At 43.5% G+C, this 19,877-nt stretch overlaps 1 protein-coding gene across 1 annotated transcript in view; it reads left to right on the top strand.

Annotated features, from left to right (window-relative positions):
* ETV6 (ETS variant transcription factor 6) overlaps positions 1-19,090 on the top strand; it is a 112,163-nt gene extending 93,073 nt beyond the window's left edge. The window contains exons 5-8 of the mRNA XM_088147124.1: positions 2,121-2,666; positions 10,089-10,231; positions 12,489-12,589; positions 15,862-19,090. Coding sequence (XP_088003250.1) covers positions 2,121-2,666; positions 10,089-10,231; positions 12,489-12,589; positions 15,862-15,967 — 896 coding nt within the window. The 3' untranslated portion in view covers positions 15,968-19,090. The remainder of the gene's footprint in view (positions 1-2,120; positions 2,667-10,088; positions 10,232-12,488; positions 12,590-15,861) is intronic.
* Positions 19,091-19,877: the final 787 nt, after the last annotated feature.

The following is a 19,877-nucleotide window of genomic DNA, read 5'->3' as shown; positions in this document are numbered from 1 at the left end:
CACGGATGTAGAAAGCCCTGGCTTGGCTTTGCAAAAGAGGGCATTCTTTTTTTCCTGCAGTAGCGGCACATTATGCCTTTTCCCAGCTTTTCCACATCTCACGCGTAGGTCTTCTTGGAGTGGAAAGGCAGGATATCAGCGTGGTCTACAATTATATGAATATAAAAAGCCCGGTCTTTGATGTGGTAATAATAAAGCACAGTGCAATAATATTTTTTTCAATTAATTTTTATTAAAGAAATTTTTACAGAATAAAAACATTTACAGAAAAAGAAAACAAAGGGGAGTAGAAGGAAAGGGGTGAGGGAAGAATGAAGAAATGAAGGAGTAAGGAGAGAAAAAGAAAAAAAGACAAAAGACAAAAGAAATGACTTCAGATCTTCTTTACAGCAGTTATAAATGCATTTGAATTTTATCCTTTCTAAGGTTACGTCATAACTCCCTTCTTTCCATAATCTACCATTTCTAAACGCCAAACCCATAAATCACAAGTACATTTTTTCAGCAAAAGTCCATAAAGGGTTTCCAGTTGCTAACAAATGGAGTTATTATCTTTTCTCTAATTAAACAAGTCAATTTTGCCATCTCTGCAAATTCTGTCATCTTCGCCAACCATTCCTCCATTGTGGGTATTTCAGAGTCTTTCCATCTCTGTGCATTATAGCACAATAACATTAATGACTTTTCATTTCCATTGTTTCCTTGGGAATGGTTTAGACCACAAGAAGCGTGTAGGCAAGGGTTTGCTGAAAAGCTGTGGATGAAAATGTGATCAACTTGCATGTGCAAATATAGTTTACACCTTCCTCAACCTGCTTCCTTCCATGTATTTTGGATAATAGTTCCCAAGACCCCTCCCATGAGCCTTGTTGACTGGAATTTTGGTCAGGACATTTGAAGGGTTCCAGGCTGGGAAGAGTTGTGTCTGTAGCTCAGGGCTGAACTGTGGAGTCCTTGGTGCCCTCCGAGCTTGGTTATTTGCTTGCAGACGTTTCATGACCCAACTTGGGAACAGTCTCGCTGCAAGTGAGTGTGGGGTTGGCTGCCTGTTTATATACAGTAGCTTGCCCTGCCAGTGTTGGTGGGGGTGTAGCTACCTCCTTGGTGGTTCCTTGATTAGAGTATTATTTTCTGCCTGATTGTTTGTCTGGTGTTCACCCCTGCTTATCTGGGTGTTGGCTGCTGGAGGAGGTGTGTTCTAGCCTTTTTGTTCCCCTCCTAGGTTTTTGTCTCTTTTGACTGGTCTGTAAATGTGGTTTATCTCTAGGTGTCTGTTGATGGTGATTTGTCTGAATGCCAAGCTTCCAGGAATTCCCTAACATTTTTGGACTTGGCTTGGTCTCAGATGCTAATAGTTTCCCAGCTGAAACTGTGGTTGGGTCTGTCCATGTGTTGGGAGATTAAGGAGTTTTTGTCATGTTTTCTGATAGTTGGCTTTTGTGGATGCGCAAACCCTATACTCTAGTTGTTTTTACAGAATAAATTAGAAAAAAGAAGAAACACTTTTGCCTCATTTTGACAGGCCACAGCATTTCCTGGTGTATGTGTGTGTGCGCGCGCTTCTGTGTGTGTGTGATACATACATACATATATATGCACATGTAAGTCTGAAGCCGATGGATGGATGGATGGATGGATGGATGGATGGATGGATGGATGGATAGATAGATAGATGATGGATGGATGGATGGATGGATGGATGGATAGATAGATAGATAGATGATGGATGGATGGATGGATGGATGGATGGATGGATGGATGGATGGATGGATGGATGGATGGATGATGGATGGATGGATGGATGGATGGATGGATGGATAGATAGATAGATAGATAGATAGATAGATAGATAGATAGATAGATAGGCTTCAGACTTGCAAGTGCAAGCTGGCAACAAGTGTGATGATGTGTGATTCTGTCTCTCAGTTTTCCAAACATTTTCCCTCTCCAGAGAACAAACACAGGATAGCTCTTTCTTAGTTAAAATTTGCTTTGTTTAATTGTTTCATGGCTCATCTCAGGTCTACAGGCTACGCATTGGCCGCAAGGATAGGTATAGTTTTATTGGTCCTATTCGATAACATCTGATTTTTTTCTTATCTTTTTTCTTTGTTTTACAGACAACTTTATCCCAAGACCTTCAAGACAGTCAACAGACTCGATCCACCACAACCCGCCTACCATTGAACTCTTGCATCGCTCCAGATCACCCCTCAGTGCCAATCACAGGCCTTCACCAGAATCCGAGCAGCGGTCCTTGAAATCCCCCCTGGAGAACACTATCCGTCGCCTCTCGCCAGCTGACAGGCTCTTGGGCACGCGACACCACCAGGAGAACAACCATCAAGAGTCTTACCCTCTCTCCGTGTCTCCAGTTGAGAGCAATCATTGCCCAACACCTTCAGAAGCGCTTCAGAAGCCTTCCAGTCCTCGCCAGGAAAATACTAGGGTCATTCAGTTGATGCCCAGTCCAATAATGCACCCTTTGATACTGAATCCCCGACACTCTGTTGACTTCAAAGCCTCGAGGTTGTCGGAAGATGGGCTGCACAGAGAGGTGAAGCCCATCAACTTGTCCCACCGCGAAGAGTTAGCATTCATGAACCACATCATGGTTTCCGTCTCACCCCCTGAAGAGCACGCAATGCCAATTGGGAGAATCGCAGGTTAGTACAATATGTCCCAAGTCATGGTTGTCTCTTTGGAATCCACCCCACAGCTCTCCCCAGCAGGCATGGCAGGGCTGCCGTTGCACACTTCTGTGCCTTACGTAGATACTTGTGCTTCCCTGGCTTCTCCTAAAAGTGTAGAATGAGCCACAAACTGGAGGCAGGGTCATTCAAAGTAAGCCAGGGACACACTGTAGTAGACTTCAGAGGGACCTATTTATGAAGGCAGGCATTTTTAGGGTGCCATCGAGGTGAGCAGATCTTGTCGGTGGACCCTATTTCCTAAGATATTCTCCTTCAGAAGCCCAATTTTATGTTGTAATGATAAGGCAACTTCAGTGTGCATGATGCCCCATTTGCACTTTCTACTGTCTACAGCCCATCCGTGTTTTGAACATGGTTCATATGGTTATAGCTTTATACTGTAAACAGAGGGGGAACTGTAATACCAAGCTGCCCTTTTTTAAACATGCAAAGTGTGAAGCAGTGTGACAATTGGGATGACTCTTTAAGGAGCGGCAACAGTTGCCACAACAAGAAAGGGGTGTGGACGCCACCCTCTCTCTGGGTCACTCCAAAAGTCTTCCAGTTGCGCTGCACCAAACCTGTCTTCTTGATGTGAATACGCAGGTACATCAAGGAGACACTTGGTCATGATCCAGCATCATGGATTCTGGTTACTATTCTGAGTCAGGATTGGCCAACATTTCTTGCTCTCAGAGCTACTTTGTTCTCCAAATGGTGGTCATGGGCTTGGATTGACCAGCTGTGCATTAAACTGGGGACCATCTTGCAGGAAGCGTTATACAGTTATGGAGCACAGAAACTGATGCACAAAGAAACCACAAGGACTGCAGCAGAACATGGTGATCCTCTGTGAGGAAGTCATCTGCTCAGTCCCCCCCTTTCCCAAACTTTCACCCTATTTTCTATACCTCTCCCCCCCCCCCAATGGATACTCAATATTCAGTGGGTCCTGGTAAATCATCCAGTTCTTTCAAAGGAGTGAAGGTTTCCCATGCTAGCTATTCTTACTGCTTCCAATTTGGGCTCCATGTCACCATGTGGGTTCGCGGCTAGATAGAGGGAGAAGGAGAACCTTATGTTCAGTGAGAAGCTTCAAGAGAAGTGAAAAAATGAAAGGTAGAATGTCTGTTTGTTAAGTTTTGGAAGAGAAAGACCACCCGAGGTGTAATTAAATTGCCCTGGGGCTTCTTTGGGCTATCGGTCTGGCAGGGCTGGCCAAGGGCATGATCATGACTGCCATCTTGACTTTTTTGACTCCCCTTTACAACCCTCGGGACCTGCCTGGGATCTTTTCCAGTTCTGATCCCTCTCAGAATAAAAATACATTTACACTTCTTTTGGGGGAAAAAAATAGTTTATTTACCTTGTGGTGAACGGCCAGCTGTAGTTTTTGGAAACCATGTTAATAAAATGGGGGACAGATTTTCTGGCAGAATAGACAGCCTTTGCCTTCTCGTTAATCTTCCTTGATTTTTTCCAGTCATAACATTCCTCAAGAAACATTTATTTTATGACTGATAAAAATGCTGTGGCTTTGGGGAAAACAAATCTCCTATTGTGACTAGGGGAAGGAGGACGAAAAATAGGCCAACCCAGAAAAATTAAGTGCTGTCATTCATTCTCAGTAGGGTTGAAGAGGAGAGTTGTAAGCTGGCTTCAATACCTTCCACCCAATTTCATGTAGATTCTGTTTCTTGTACCCACTAAATTCCACTGTTCTGCTAAAGCAGGGAAGGTCTTTAATTTATCTGCAGCATCCCAATTAGTACTTTGGTTACTCGTTTTTCTAAAGCAACTCCAACTTCCAAAGTTCTCTACGGAGCTTAGACGTAGCGTAGTCCACGCACATCTTTAATAGATGTGATGTGCCTGGAGTGGAAGAGAAAAACAAGCCGACAACCTCAGACACCCATTCTTATGGTTTCGCAACTGCCTTTATTTCCGTCATCTGGAATGTAAACAGGCCCTGGAGAAGTCAGGGGAGGGGTGGCCTGCAGTCCAGATGATGAAGGGAGCTGTTTTTGCCCAGGACAAACGAAGGCTGGATAGAGGTAGATGTTAAGGAGTGGTGGATTTAACCCAGGATGGTCTGAAGCAGCTCCATCTGCCTTGTTGCAAACTCCCTGCCACAAGGAAGAACCAGGAACATGGATCAGCCTGTCGGTCTCAAGACAGGCAGCACCTGAAACCATCGGGGCTGGAGTTCAAGTTGGTTGTTCCTTAGCTTCTGTGGAAACGTTGGGAGCCTGACTTTGTGAGAAGTATCTCAGGCCTGCCCAGGGCCGGATAAAAAAGTCAAGATGGCTCAAGGTTCCCATCGTGCGGTTGCAATCTCCACCTTGACTTTTGTGTCTACGCCTTCCAAACCAGTTTTGGTAGTGACCTCTTGCTACCCCTCTCCGGTCAAAAGAAAGATGGCAGATTTCAGAGAAATGCTGGAGCAAGGCAACTGGTGGGGTATAAAAATCCAGAGCCCATGAGAAGCTCTTTGCGCCAGCAGCCACTGTAGAAGTCTGTGTTTCCCTCAACTGATTGTTTTAGGGGAACTCGGCACAGAAAATTAACCTGTGAGCCATTTGGGGACTAGTGCAGTCAAGATTAGAAGATCTCTAAACCCTTAGATGTAGATCAATCCCGGGACAGCTTCCCTACAGGGTTGGCTTCCTGGTGAGAAGATGTGATCTGTAGACTCAATCCAGAGATGCCCCTCAGCACCAGAGCATGACGGGAGCCTTATCAAAAGACACAAGGCTGTTGCTTCTGAAGATGCGTTGGTTGCTCCAGTTAGACCACTTTTATGTTAAATGTCGCCCCTCTTCTAATGTTCCCTCAACGTAGTATGTGAATGTAGGGTGTGAAGAGCAGCTGGGGCCACGTTGCATGGCCTCCCTGTGTTCAGCAGAAACAGAGAATTTTTCTGCCCGGAGAATGGATGTGCGCTGGAAATGTACATAGCATGATGCTTCCTCCCCTTTATGCCTTTGTAGAGATCATTCTCAGATCTGTGACAGTGGAGAACAGGGGTGGCCAACTGGGGGTCAAAAAAGTCAAGCAGGGGGCCACAACTGCAGTCAAAACACGTGTAACACATGAAAGAAAAGGGAAAGGTCTTTGCTTGTGTGGGCATGGCTGCTATCTTGGCTTCCCCAACAGGCACCCCTGGAAATGTGGCCACAATCTTTTCTTCCCCAATTAATTTTTTTTATGACTAATCTTGTTCCAGTGTCTGCAAAACACCAACATGGTAAGAACCCTCTGAATGAGGCCAGTTCAGAAAACAGCAAGGAAAGATGGAAGCCCTGCATCTAAATGAATGCGAGGGTTTCTTTATTTGAATTATTGAAACAGGCAGGACATATTTTTCAGTTTAAAGAACAAAACTTGCTACTCCTTGCAAGAAGGAGAGAACCCAATTTAATTTAATTTGTTAGACAACCTCCCAGTTGTCTAACAATGGAATTCAATTAGCCTTAAAAATAAACAAACAAGTCAACCCTTAACTGTCATCACCTGTGATTAAAATTAGACCTTGCTATTAAGAACTTCCTTCAACATTAATCAAAAGGCTCCAGGAAACTCTTACCTGTTCCATGAACCTGGTAGGCGGGAATGTCCCTGTATATATCGGATGGCCTTCCTGGTAACTTTATCTCTGGATCCAGGATAGGCAAGTTTAGAAATTGGTTTGATTGCCACACCCACACTGGGAATTGCACATCCTCATCAGGCATTGCCCCTTCATCCTGACACATGATCCAGAAGGCACCGTTGAAGATCGGAAGACCCAGATCTGATGCAGATGGGCTACAGAGTAGGGGGAGAGGCAACTGGGGAAATCTGAGAGCAACTCGGTGTGGGGAACTGCCTTCCATTCATGCACATTGTCTTTGGATTCAGCCCCAGTCCTCAAGAAAGTTTCAGACATGTTCACTATGGCTGGTAGTAGCCTGTGAGCACCCTGGAAATCTTGACAACTGTGGAAGGGTTTCAAAGATTTCAGTCGCACAATGAGCCAGGTGAGCAAAATAGAGGGACCCATAGAAGCAGCTGTTGTAGTTTGCATGGTAGCGATGTCTATTGATCCGTTGGGGCTGTCATTTAGGGCTTCTGTACCCAGGCTGCAAAACAATAAGCAACCACTAGGTGGAGGTAGAGAAATCTCCTACTCTTTGCCGCCATCTTGTGGTCTCCCAAGGCTTTGCAGCCCAGATATGGCAACCCTAGTTTCATAGCAGTCCAGGAGCCTGTGGAAGGCAGCCAGCAACCAGGGCAAACGGTTGGGAAGAGTGACTTGAATCCTGAAATCTGGGTTTTCCTCACCTGGTTCTTCTCTGGTCTATTGGACCTCAAATTCAGTTGGGCACCATCAGCTTGGTGTGCCCTTCCATCGAAGCAGAAAGGCCCAGGTCAAAAGGCTGCATTTGAAGAGATTTTGATTTTTCCAAATTAAAATGTTAACTGTTGTTTCCAGGGTTTAGCCAAAATGATTTGGGCATTGTTGAGCCTGTAGCATTTGTTGTGTGCACGGTGAAACAGTCATGCAATCACAAACCCTGGTCACTGGGGAACTTGTATTATTCTGAGTGACCTTTGCATTCAGAATGACAAATTGTCTCTTTTATTTGCAGCTGATAAGTGCAAAAGCAGGTGGTAGAATTAGCTGTTGGCAAAGTTCTCTGATATCCAGAATAGCTCTTCTCCTTTTCCTGCTAATAAAGCAGTGTCTTTTTTGTGTTCATTCAGAATTTGAAATCAGGAAGCAAATTAGTTCCTATGAGAGATGCAGGCGGACATTCAGGAATTCAGTGGTAGAATAGTGACCCCAAACTACATTAAATTTCCTAAAGTCTAAGGTCCTCAGCCGGAGCAGAGGTATGCTGCCCATTTGTTAACAAGGGGCTCTCCAGTTGCAGAGAGGGGGTGGGAGAAGGTGAGAAAAGTCTTTACTTGGTGCTGCAGAAAAAGAAAGTCATCCGGTTTCTTTAGCTTTCTCTCGCCAGCTGTTGTTCTGGAACCAAGTTAGTTATAAGAGAGGAGTGACAAATGCAGCTAAGTAGCAATGTGCGAGCTCGCCCTCCCTCTCTTGAGCCTTCTCAAGGACACTCCTTGGTGGAACTTAGTAGTTTCAGGAGCACCAGTGGCTCCCAGGGAAGGGCCCACATGATAAAAAAATGAGCAGACTTCCAACAACCAGGATCTGGACCAGGACTGTTCAGCTCGAGGGTTCAGGACGTGCGAGGCTTTGTAGAAGCTTGGGGGCAGTTCCCAGGGTATCTTCCAAGGTGGCCCCGTTTAATGCATCAGAAGGGAGAAATTGTGGAGAATATTTATTAACTGCCTTAAATTTTAATTTTACTTTTAGTCCTCACCCACCCAATCGTTTTTACTGATCCAGATTTACTTACTATCAACTTGGTTGAACGGAGCCCTCCCATGGGTGTCAATTTCAGGTGTATGCCCTTAGCCCCGAAAGAATACAGGCCCTTTCATAGACAAAGCGAGAGCCTGAGTGGTATGATGGCAAAGGCGATGGGCCACGATGGGTGACTTCCCATCAGTCACTGTCTCTCAGCCTAGCCTATCTCACAAGGTGATTGTTATGGGAAAAAATTGGAGGAGGAAGCACTCTGTAGCCCAATTTGATCTCCTGAATGGAAGGTGGAAGATAAATCTAGTACACAAATATGAAGTCGGGGAGGGAGAAAAATAAAAGTAATCTCCATGGAGGAACCATCCTCTGATTTTCTGCTTATTGGTTTTCTTGGGCTTGTTCAACGTCTGACCAAAAAGACACAGTTCTCTGATGGACACCTCTTACTCCTTTTTCAGTTTAAAAGCGTCCCCTGGGATTTCAGTGTTTCCTGCAGACTGGGGCGATTTCTTTGACCAGCTAAGGAGGAAGCTAGAAGATAGCTTGAGCTCCTACCACAGGAGAAGGCGATTGTTTGCCCTGATAGGACAACAGGACACAGAGCTAAAATTATTTTTCTTCATTTATTCACTTTATAATACCCTTCAGTATACGAAACCTCTTTGTAAAACCCCATGAGAGGTTCGTGATGAGATGTTCTGTTTTCCGTTGATCCTATCTGCAAGTGGGGAAAGGCGGAATTGGACCGGAGTTGGCAGCAGGAAAAGGAAAGGAAATACAATTCTTGCCTCTCCGTCTGCTTTTTGTTTTTTTAACATATAACCACACATGGAAACTGCCCTTTTTTTTTTTTAAACAGGGAAGGAAACATATAAAAATAGCTTGGGAAAGTAGATTTAGGAAAAGAGCAGGGGAGAAAAAGAAGCTATTTTTCCAGAGTTCTGCTTTTTTACAGTGAAACGCGGTTGTTTTAGGACAGGGTTTTTCAACCTTGGCAACTTGAAGATGTGTGGACTTCAACTCCCAGAATTCCCCAGCCAGCATGCTAATCTGATCTATTTCTTTGGCCTTTGATTGGAGAACTGAAATATGTATTAGGAGAAAGATTCAATCTGATTATCGAAAGAGAGAGGGAGGGAGATGTAACTGCATAATACCTCCAGAATAATTGCTGCGCTTTTAATGTTTTTATGGAAATGGTGAACTGCAAGGGTTAGAGACGGGCAAGGGGAAAATTGCTAAATTCATATCAGGTTTATTGTGCATGTTTCTGCTCATATCCTTCCATTCTGATGCCACATCTTAGACAGAAGAGCTCACTGAATCCTGGAATATTGTGGTAGTAGCCAAAGGATCACTGTGTCATCGTTACCTAGAACGTCAACCACAAAGTTGAGGTTCAAAAATGATATACATGAATATGTACATAGGTAGACTCTGGGAAGTTCTGCCTGAGGTTATGGCTAGATATAAAAGTAGGGGTTACAGCATATCCCGGGGTGGGCCCCATTCCAGATGGTCGTCTTGGTTCACATCCACCCACAAAATCACCCAGATGAGAACTGTGCATGCTGGCTGCTAGTGAGAATGGAAGTGTTGAAGACCATCCAAACTGGGGATGATGGGTGTTCAAGTCCAATACAGGTGGAGGAAGGCTACCCTGGATGGACTTTAGCCTGAAAACCTGAAGGGGTTGAACATTTCAATTACTTGTGCCTCCAACATGTTGTCGATCTTCATGAAAGGTCTTCCTGTCGTTGCCAGACCTTGCAGGTTGCCACACCTCCTGGCACCTGTCTTTTTAATGGATTGATTTCATTCTAAAATACTGCTTTTACAATTATTGTCAGTTGGTTTGGGATTCTTTGCAAGGAGAAACCGTATCTCAATACTTTAAACAAAGAAATAATAATGTATGATAATTGCTGGCATCTTTCCTGGAGGTGAGTCCATTGTGGCCAGTTAACTAATTCATTTCAAGCAGGAACCTTCTGAAGACGTTTCTGTTGTTCTCTTCCCAGACTGCAGACTCCTTTGGGATTATGTCTATCAGTTGCTCTCTGACAGCCGGTACGAAAATTTCATCCGATGGGAGGACAGAGAATCCAAAATATTTCGGATAGTGGACCCCAATGGGCTGGCCCGGCTATGGGGAAACCATAAGGTATGGAGGACCCACGAAGGGTTGTTATCTTGCAGAGATCGATTATTAAATGATTGGGGAAGAGTGGAGAAAGAACAAAAATGATTCTGCTGAAAGAAAAGAGTAGTTAGACATAGACTACGAGAGAAATTCTGTAGTCTTCTTTCCACATGTTCTTAATCTATAATTCATTATGATAAAAATATTACTTTGTCAGGGCCTTAGGGAAGGAGAGGCTTGTAAATCTCTCCCATATTTCATTTGTTCTGAGTTACTGAGTGTGTGGGAATTCCCTCCACTTAGACAAGAGAAATTATTCAGGGTGGCTCTCTGGTGCCGTGCAAACCCCACTGGTCCAGGATTCCCCATGAATCATGTTCACACCAGGAACTCCGGGAGCCATTTTTCATTCTGGAAGATTTGCTTCCAGAAAACTCCTCAACCCCTTTTGGCATGGTTTTCCCATCCCTAGTGCATTCTGGGAATCTTGCAGGAGGGGATAATCTCACTTGTCCTTATTTTGGGCTTCCCCATTGCAAGTATTCTAGAAGGGGGACGTCGGTAGGGTTCATCACCACTTTGGACCATTGGTAGGCTCAGGACTTCCCTTCTCAAAGTCCCAGCAGAAAAGTCCTGACATCAGCTGTGGTCCACCAAAGTAGTGCAGGGAACAAAGTTCAAGGCTCTCATTAGTAGAAGGTTAAGAAGTCCAGCACGTGCCTCCTTTCCTGTCAGGTGATGGTCGCTTATGTAGTCTCTTCCAGCAGCAAAGTCCTTGTTCTGGTCCACAGTCCTCCGTTGAGGGAAAGGGCTAAAATGAAACGGGCAAACTGCATCCGCTCCTAATTTTGATAGCGGCCAGCTGGCTTCATAGCGCAATTCCTCCATCATGGTGTCCATTCTCAGGAAAAACTTCCCAGGCTGCCCCCTCGATCACAGTGGTCCGGAAGTTGGTGGAAACCAAACTCTTCCAGAGGGCCCTCAAGGAAGGATCGTTTGTGATCAGAACCGGTTCCATTTTTTACTGTGTGTTGTCCTTGCCACGTATTGATTTTTAAATTTTTTTTCCTATGAACTTGATGTTGTTTGCGGGTGAGAACTGGGTCGCTTTATTATGTTGCTTTTTTCCTGGAAGCATTTGGCAGCTTACAAATTAGTGGTGGTAGCCGTAGTAGTAGTAGTAGTAGTAGTAGTAGTAGTAGTAGTACTAATGGTGCCTGGAAGTCAGGCAATTTTGGAGAGCGATTTTGCCCTACCAAGAGAAATAGCCTCAATCACATGTGCAAGGCGTGTTAAGAAGGGTGGGGTTTCCATCATGCAGGCAGAGCCTCCATCTTGACTTGTTTTAGCCTTCCCCCTCCCCCCCAGGGATGCCCATACTTAGAGAAGCCTCCAGCCCTACCCAGCTGAACCCTTTTAACTTCTGCCCCACAGCAACTTGCTGGCTGGCTGGCTTGTTTGTGAGATTTAGAGGCTGCCTGACTCCAGAGCGACTCTGGGCAGCTTACACTAAAAATAGGAAACAATTAAAAAAAAAAACAATGCTAGAAAGGAAGTTCCGTATATCTGGACAAACACACTCCCTCGGATAGAAAACACAACCCACAGAGCTCAACACCCTACCCCAAGGCCTGGTTGAACAGCCAAGTCTTTAAAGACTTGTCAGGATGGGAGCTACATGGATCTCTGGGGAATGCTGTTCCAGAGGGCAGGCCCTGTGGCAGAGAAGGCGTGCTTCTGGGGTCCCAACTGATGTCTTGTTGGACTGAAGGGTCTCGAAGCACACCAGCCCTGCCTGAACTTACTGGTTCTAAGCCCTGAAGAGCTTTATAGGTGATAACCAGCACCCTGAATTCCACCCGGAAGCCGCCTGGCATCTGGGAGTGCGTAGAGCAGTGGTTTTCCATGGGCATACCAAGGCCTGCCCAGTATTGCCCGCGTCGCCACATTCTGGACCAGCTGTAGCTTCCAAGTGGTCTTCAAGGATAGCTCCACATAGAGTGCATTACAGTAGTCCAACTGCTTATGTATTTAGGATGCACCTAAGAGGTGGGAGTTCTTGAGAACCAAGCCTACACAATCTCATATGTTGATTTATTATACACCATCTAAGCTATAGAATGTGCAATTTCTGAACCCAATATTATCTAGCATAACGTAAGAGAGGACAACTAAGACAAGGGGCATGAAATGTGAACAGGGGTGGGTCCAACCCTTCTCTCTCTATCTTTTCGGTGTCTTGTTTTAATTCTTGCTCTCTCTGTCTTGAACGGAACAGAACAGAACAAATATGACCTATGAGAAAATGTCTCGTGCCCTGCGCCACTACTACAAACTAAACATTATCAGAAAGGAGCCAGGACAAAGACTTTTGTTCAGGTAATCGTGGCTGTTCTGCTTGGGGAAATGTCTCTTTCCAAACTTTGTGGAAGCGGCTGGGTTCTGTTGACTGCAGAATTTTGTTTTTTGCTCTGATTTCATTAACTGTGTTATTCAGGACAGTCCATTTGCAAATAAATATACATAAAATGAAAATGAGCAAGTCTCCACCCAAAGAAAAAAGGAAACAGCAACCAATAAATGCAAACCTAGAAAAAGACAAGGTTCACTTGATTGTACAATCTTCAGAAAAGGAAACGAAGCTTTCAATATTCACCAGGCCTGTCTAAGAATTTTTCCCAGAAGGAAAGATAACGTAACTTTTTCTGATTGACAGAATAAATACTTTTCTCAAAAATTGCTAGATATCTCATCTCTAATATTCAATCCTTTATATCTGGAGTTAAAAGTACTTTCCCATCTCCTAAAGATGATGCTTTTTGCTATTCCAGGAGCACAAAAAAACCCATCTTTGTTCAGAACAGGAATTCCAAATCGTAGGTATATAATTTAATACAATAGGCATGTCCTTAAAAACCAAAGTTTTCCCAATAATTCTAACAATGTATTGCGTAACATTACTCCGAAAGGACTTGACCATAGCATATGGATTAAAGTGCTCTCAAACTACTTGCAACACCAACACGAACAATAATTAGTTCATCCCTTACAAAACTTTCCAGATGGTTTCCAATAAATACTCACTGAATGTTGTTACTGCTGTGAAAAAGAAAACAGAAGCACTTCCATGAATGACCAACATTCACAATATTGAGTTAGTCATTCGTATATCACCATTCTGTACTATGCATTTATGTCAGCTGGCATAATTTTAAAAGAAGAAGAGAGCAGTGGAAGATTAAACCTGGAAAGTAGCAGAAGTGGAATTATACAACCTCTGACATAAAAAGGGCGCTTTTCTAGCTTGGCTGGCTGGGGAATTCTGGGAGTTGAAGTCCATGCGTCTTTGTTGTTGTTGTTGTTTAGTCGTTAAGTCGTGTCCGACTCTTCGTGACCCCATGAACCATATTGCGCCAGGCCTTCCTGTCCTTCACTGCCTCCCTGAGTTTGCTCAGTTTCATGCTCATTGCTTCAGTGATGCTATCTAACCATCTCATCCTCTGCCGTCCTCTTCTCCTTTTGCCTTCAATCTTTCCCAGCATCAGGGTCTTTTCCAAAGAGATCTCTCTTCGCATTAGGTGACCAAAGTATCTGAGCTTGAGCTTCATTATCAGTCCTTCCAATGAACAATCAGGGTTAATTTCCTTTAAGATTGACTGGTTTGACCTCCTAGCAGTCCAGGGGACTCTCAAGAGTCTTCTCCAGCACCACAGTTCAAAGGCATCAATTCTTCGGCGCTCGGCCTTTTTTATGGTCCAGCTCTCACAGCCATACATTACTACTGGAAAAACCATAGCTTTGACTATGCGGATCTTTGTTGGCAAGGTGACGTCTCTGCTTTTTAATATGCTGTCTAGGTTTGCCATAGCTTTCCTCCCAAGGAGCAAGCGTCTTTTAATTTCATGGCTGCAGTCTCCGTCTGCGGTGATCTTGGAGCCCAAATAAATGAAGTCTGTTACTGCTTCCATTTCTACCCCTTCTATTTTCCAGGAATTGATGGGTCCAGATGCCATGATCTTAGTTTTTTTAATGTTGAGTTTCAAGCCAGCTTTTGCACTCTCCTCTTTCACCCTCATCAAGAGGCTCTTTAGTTCTTCTTCACTTTCTGCCATTAGGGTGGTATCGTCTGCATATCTGAGGTTGTTGATGATTCTCCCTGCAATCTTGATTCCAGCTTGTGATTCTTCCAGCCTGGCATTTCTCATGATGTACTCTGCATATAGGTTAAATAAGCAGGGTGACAGTATACAGCCTTGTCGTACACCTTTCCCTATTTTGAACCAATCGGTTGTTCCATGACCGGTTCTGACTGTTGCTTCTTGGCCCGCATACAGATTTCTCACGAGACAGGTAAGGTGGTCTGGTACCCCCATCTCTTTAAGAATTTGCCACAGTTTGTTGTGATCCACACAATCAAAGGCTTTTGCATAGTCAATGAAGCAGAAGTAGATGTTTTTCTGGAACTCTCGTGCTTTCTCCATTATCCAGCGAATGTTGGCGATTTGATCTCTAGTTCCTCTGCCTCTTCGAAACCCAGCTGCGTCTTAAAGCGGCCAAAATGGAAAAATACTGGTCCAGACTATAAAACGCAAGCATGTCAGAGGAACCAAGGTTCTATTTTGAGCAACGCATTGCCAACTATGAACAATTCTTCCGTTTCTTCCTGGAAAGGCGCTTGTGTAAGGGTGTGATATGGTGTGCTGTTGTTGAAGAAATCATTTTAAATCTGTAGAAAGATGACCTAGGGAGGCCAAAATAGTTTTCCATTGGTGTGGATTTTTTGGACAGTTCAGTTTTGTATTCCACTCCTCCTTTTCTCTTTCACAGGGCTGTGTAAAACCTACAGATGACTCTTTCTAAGGCAGTTGGGTGTGAACAAAGACACAAACATGAAGGCCTTCACCATAGTCCTGCCAAGGCTCCATGCTAAGCCATCTTCTCCAGATGTTTTGCATTGCTTTGTTATTTAATACAGAACTTAATTACAGATTACAAATTAATCAACCTGCAACTCTTATTCATAGATAGCCAAATAAATCTATTAAGGGTTTAATATATTTAAATTGAAGTGAATCATCTATTTTGATGAGCAACTAGTTATGTGTAATTTGTATACATACGTTTAATTCAGAGAGAACATTAGTTCTGGAAATGCACAATCTTATTTAGACCACTAATTTCTCAGCTGTGTATAGGCAGGAGAACTTCTGAGAACTTTTAGAGGTCCCTCAAAAAGATTAGTCATGGCTAGCATTAAACCTTTTATGTGTATTCTAATGTCTTTGTCATTAGCAATGCCATCCCAAAATTCTTCCCACCATTAGAGGTCTGGTAGCTACTGTTTGTATGAAGAATCTGAGTTCCCCATTTTGGTTAGTAAAATAATTAACAATTTACAACATAATGGACATTGTAGGAGGAGAGCCAAGTTAATCTGCAGTAGCCAGAAATCAGCTGCAGGTGAAAAAGGCTTGTGCCTTTGAATAAAATTTGTTAATCAGAACAGGTGACACCACCTGATATATATATATATTTTTTTTTTTTTTACAAAATTGTAGTAAGTTCCAAGAAGCGTTGAAGAAACACCAGTGACAGTGAAAAAATAAGAATTAAACCCCGCTCCCTTCCTTACGTGTTCTTTGTTTCTGCAGGTTCATGAAGACGCCAGATGAGATTATGAGCGGCCGCACAGACCGTTTAGAACATCTGGAATCTCAGGAGTTAGATGAGCAGATCTACCAGGAAGATGAGTGCTGAGGATTCAATCCACGTGCTTCACCGTGGTCTGTGGAGAAACAGTCTCTGGAGACCCATTGGGATGGGAAACAGGGCTCCAGGACTTGGCATTTACCTTGGACTGTGCAGGACCACCTTAGCAAACAAATTTCTTGGCAAGGGTGGTGTGGGCAACAACGTTTGGTGGAAAGAGAAGAACAGAGCACTCTCACGTGGCTTTTAGGACCTGTCTCGCCTTGGGCTGATTTTCGTTTTGTTTTCAGTTGGTCAGTTTGGAGATATATATATATATATATATATATATATATATATATATATATATATATATATGAATTTTTTTTCCTAATTAACCCGTCCAATTAATATTTGGGCTTTTTTATTCCTTTTGTAGAGCAGAACGTCAGGGGGCTGCGTATTCTGAATGCTTTCCTATGGAAATATAGCACAACTGTCAGTGCAGATTCTCACGAGAGCCCTCTGTAGGAAAATCAGGTGTCAGACAAAAGGCATCAGAGAGAACCTCCAGATGCCTAAATTGCTTGTATTCGCCGTCAGCACAAAGATCAAAGAACGTGGACTGCAATCCATGGTTTGGTGCATAAGAAACGCAGAGAAGCCTTTCCGGTGGCAGATGAGGAAGAGGGTGCCCTCATTTGGGGAGCGTTGATGAGCCTTGAAAGTGTCAGCTACTTCTCAAAGCACATGGACTTTATCCAAGCACCTGAGCACTGTCAAAATGAAAAATGAACAGGAGAAGCTCCAGTAAAATGCAGGAGATTTCTCCAGGATTTTCCAGCTCAAGAAAAGTTAAATGGAAATCACGTTGACGGGGTGGAATCTTTGCTTAATTGTTACTAAGGTGTTTCAACTGCAAGGCAGAGGAGCGTGTAAGGAGTGAGTTTGTTTTCAGTGTTGGCTTCTCTCTCTCTCCTTGGAGGGGGGTTTGAGCAAGCCATTGCCTCTAGTATGTGGGGAAAACAGTTGGTTCTCAAAAAAGAAGGAAGGATTTCCAAAATGGTGGCTGTAATTTTCCCAGGAGTGGCCTTCACAGCTCAGAGAGGTTGAATGGAATCTCTGGACTGATCTTTGCCTCATTCCCTTTGCTTCTGCTCTATCCAAGCGCAACTCTGAAGATTCCTAGTCATCTTCCTCATTTCTTAGGTGGATTTGAATACCGAGGACTAGTTTTATTACATTTCAATGTTCTAGATTCTTGCAGCGACAGATGAGCTTCGTAGCCTTAAGAGGAGATTTGTATGTGCCTTTTGTTGGTAGGAAGGCTTTGTTCTGCAAAACTCAGACTCTTTCTTCTAGGTTGAAGTCATCCCTGCTTCTATACCACAAATCATGTTACTCCTTGTTGGGTTCAGAGGTTCATTTGTCATGACAAAATGCTGGCTACATAAGAGTGTCTGTTTTCATAAAAGCCATGGACAAGATTATATAAATCTTACGGTAACCTAAAAGGCGTCAGGAAAAATAATGAAATTGCATCATTAGGGTCTTCTGGGCAAATGAAGTGTATTTGCATCTGTTTTCTTTACTTTGTGTAACACAGTCTGCTTCTCCAAGTTGAGGAGCACAAAGGCTTGTCTTGAATTTCGTTTTCAGTTCCCATCACCGGAAATCCCGCTTCTTGTTTCTGAAATTTCATTGCAGCCTTTTAAGCCTATCTTCTGAATTGCTAAGGGCTAGAAAGTTACTTTTTGAAAAGGAGAGTTATGTTTCAGGTTCTCAAGATCGTTCTGCATTTGCCTGGCAAGGTTGGTGAGTTCACACAATCCAAGACATTGGTGAGGTGACTTCTTATCACTTTTCACAAGAGTATTCCTTAAAAAGAACTAGCAATAGAGGCCTCCAGGAGGGGGTGTTTAAGGTAGTCAAGAGGGTCAAATCATGGGGTCAAAGCCTGCACATAAAAAGAGGAGGGGGCTTCAGTCTCATGTTTACAGTGGCCATCTTGACACACGCACACATACACAGGCAAAATTTTTGATGAGCAAAAATCCTTTGCTTTCCATTTCATTCCAAAGTGAAATGAAACTTGCTATCGATAGAGAGGTGTGTCTTCTATTTAAAATCCAGCAGATGAAAAAAATAACACGAGAAAGATTGGTGTTGCCCCTTGTCTACAGCTTCTTCTCTTCCTTTCCCACCAAAGCTTCAAAGCTACTCCAGTTCCTTCTGCATTAGCCACTTAAGTAGCCACCACACGTTAGCCAAGAGTTGCGAAGCAGTCAGATCACGTCTAACCCAGTCCCAGCAGAAAGATCTTTGCAACGGAGAGAAAGGCGGCCATTCTGAGAAGGCAGAAATCCGAGAACGAGATGGTGCCCGATGTTTTGGGTTGGATGGTGATGGCGGGCGTTGGGTTGGTTTTCCTTCTTGTTTTTGCTTGTCCTAAACTCACCCGGGCTGTCCAAACTCAGGCATTTTGGCCAAAGCTATTTATGAAGATATAGCATCTGGAAAAAGAGTCTGGCTTGTGATAGATGCTGAAGAGTGAGATGAAACTGAAACTGGAACAGTGTGTTTTCCATATTCAGGAACTGAATCACAGAGTTTGTTTCTTTGAAGCCAAAGTACGCATTGCAATTAATGCACAGCTGCCCGTCGAAAGGGCAGCGGTGGGTCTCTTTTGTAAGAAATTCTTCCTGCCGTAACGTTCTGCAATTCTCTGCTGCACCAGCAGCCCTCAGCCCTCTTTTAGCCAGCAGTAAAAGGAATAGAAAATCTGCTAAGTAAAGGTAAAAACTTTGGAAAAGAGCCTCTTGTAAGAATTCACTTGGAAATTCCCCCTCTGTACTGAGAATTGCTGACAGCTCGGAGTTCGGACGAGAACTAAGAATGAAACTCTTTACCGTTTCTGTTGAATTAGCTGCAGCCATATGCAAAGTCAAAAGGAAATTGTGCTGTCGTGTTGTTTTCTTTTTTAAAAGGAAAAAAAATCTCTTTTTTTATTATTTTCTTAAGTAAATTATAATCTGATGAAGATGGCGCTTCCTACTTTCTTCAAGGTGTGGGGTTAAGGGAGTGAGCGGAATGAATGTAACAAACAAGAATGCCTTTTCTCAGGGCCAGTGAGTTGCAAATAATTTTTAAATGCTTGTAATTACATCATCTCAATAAATTTTTTAATATAAAAAAGCAGAGATGGCGTTTTTCCTTAAGTAAGCATGTGCCTTGTGCAGCAATCCAAGGCTGTTTTTCTTTTTTTCCATTCTCTTCTCCCTCGTCTTTCTGATAGACCCCTTTAACCCAAGGCATTGTTTGCAACAGCCAACAAGGAAGATTTTTTGCAAGACCTTGAGAGAAAGACTGGCGTGCAAATACAGAATAAAACATTATTTTTTAAAAGTAATATACTGGGCTGTGTTAAACATACCCTCAGTGAAAGAGAACCAGTAACACTGCTTTTATAACCTTCTGGAGGAGTTTCTAGGAGGGGTCTAAAAAGTCGAGGGGGCAGGTCCAGCCCTTTTTTTTAACCTGTGTCACATCTACAACCGCTGTAAAACAGGACAGGGCTTCAGTTGCATGGTCATAGCCACCACCTTGACATTTGGGCCACTCCCTGAAGGAAGGGTTAGAGCAGTGTTTCTCAACCTTGACAACTTTTAAGATGTGTAGACTTCAATTCCCAGAATTCCCCAGCCAGCATGCTGGCTGGGGAATTCTGGGAGTTGAAGTCCACACATCTTAAAGTTGTCAAGGTTGAGAAACACTGGTTTGGAGTCTTTCTAGACAGAATGTTGCAGAATGCGTTGATTTAATTTTTAATTGGTCAGCCTTATTTGCAAGACCCAGGTCTTTGAAGAAGCAAAGCCAGAACATTCACAAGTTGAACACTAGACTGCGACTGTAATCTGTTATTAATTCATTTTATTTTAAGTCCCTTCAACTGACTTGATTCTACTCTTATGTAATCTCT

The sequence above is a fragment of the Python bivittatus genome, unplaced genomic scaffold (assembly GCF_059951505.1).
Source record: "Python bivittatus isolate LINGU-HERP-01145 unplaced genomic scaffold, Pbiv_v1 ctg000010_np1212, whole genome shotgun sequence".
Lineage (NCBI taxonomy): Eukaryota > Metazoa > Chordata > Lepidosauria > Squamata > Pythonidae > Python > Python bivittatus.
Note: the sequence above shows the minus strand (reverse complement) of the source record. Positions and strands in the feature narration are given on the sequence as shown.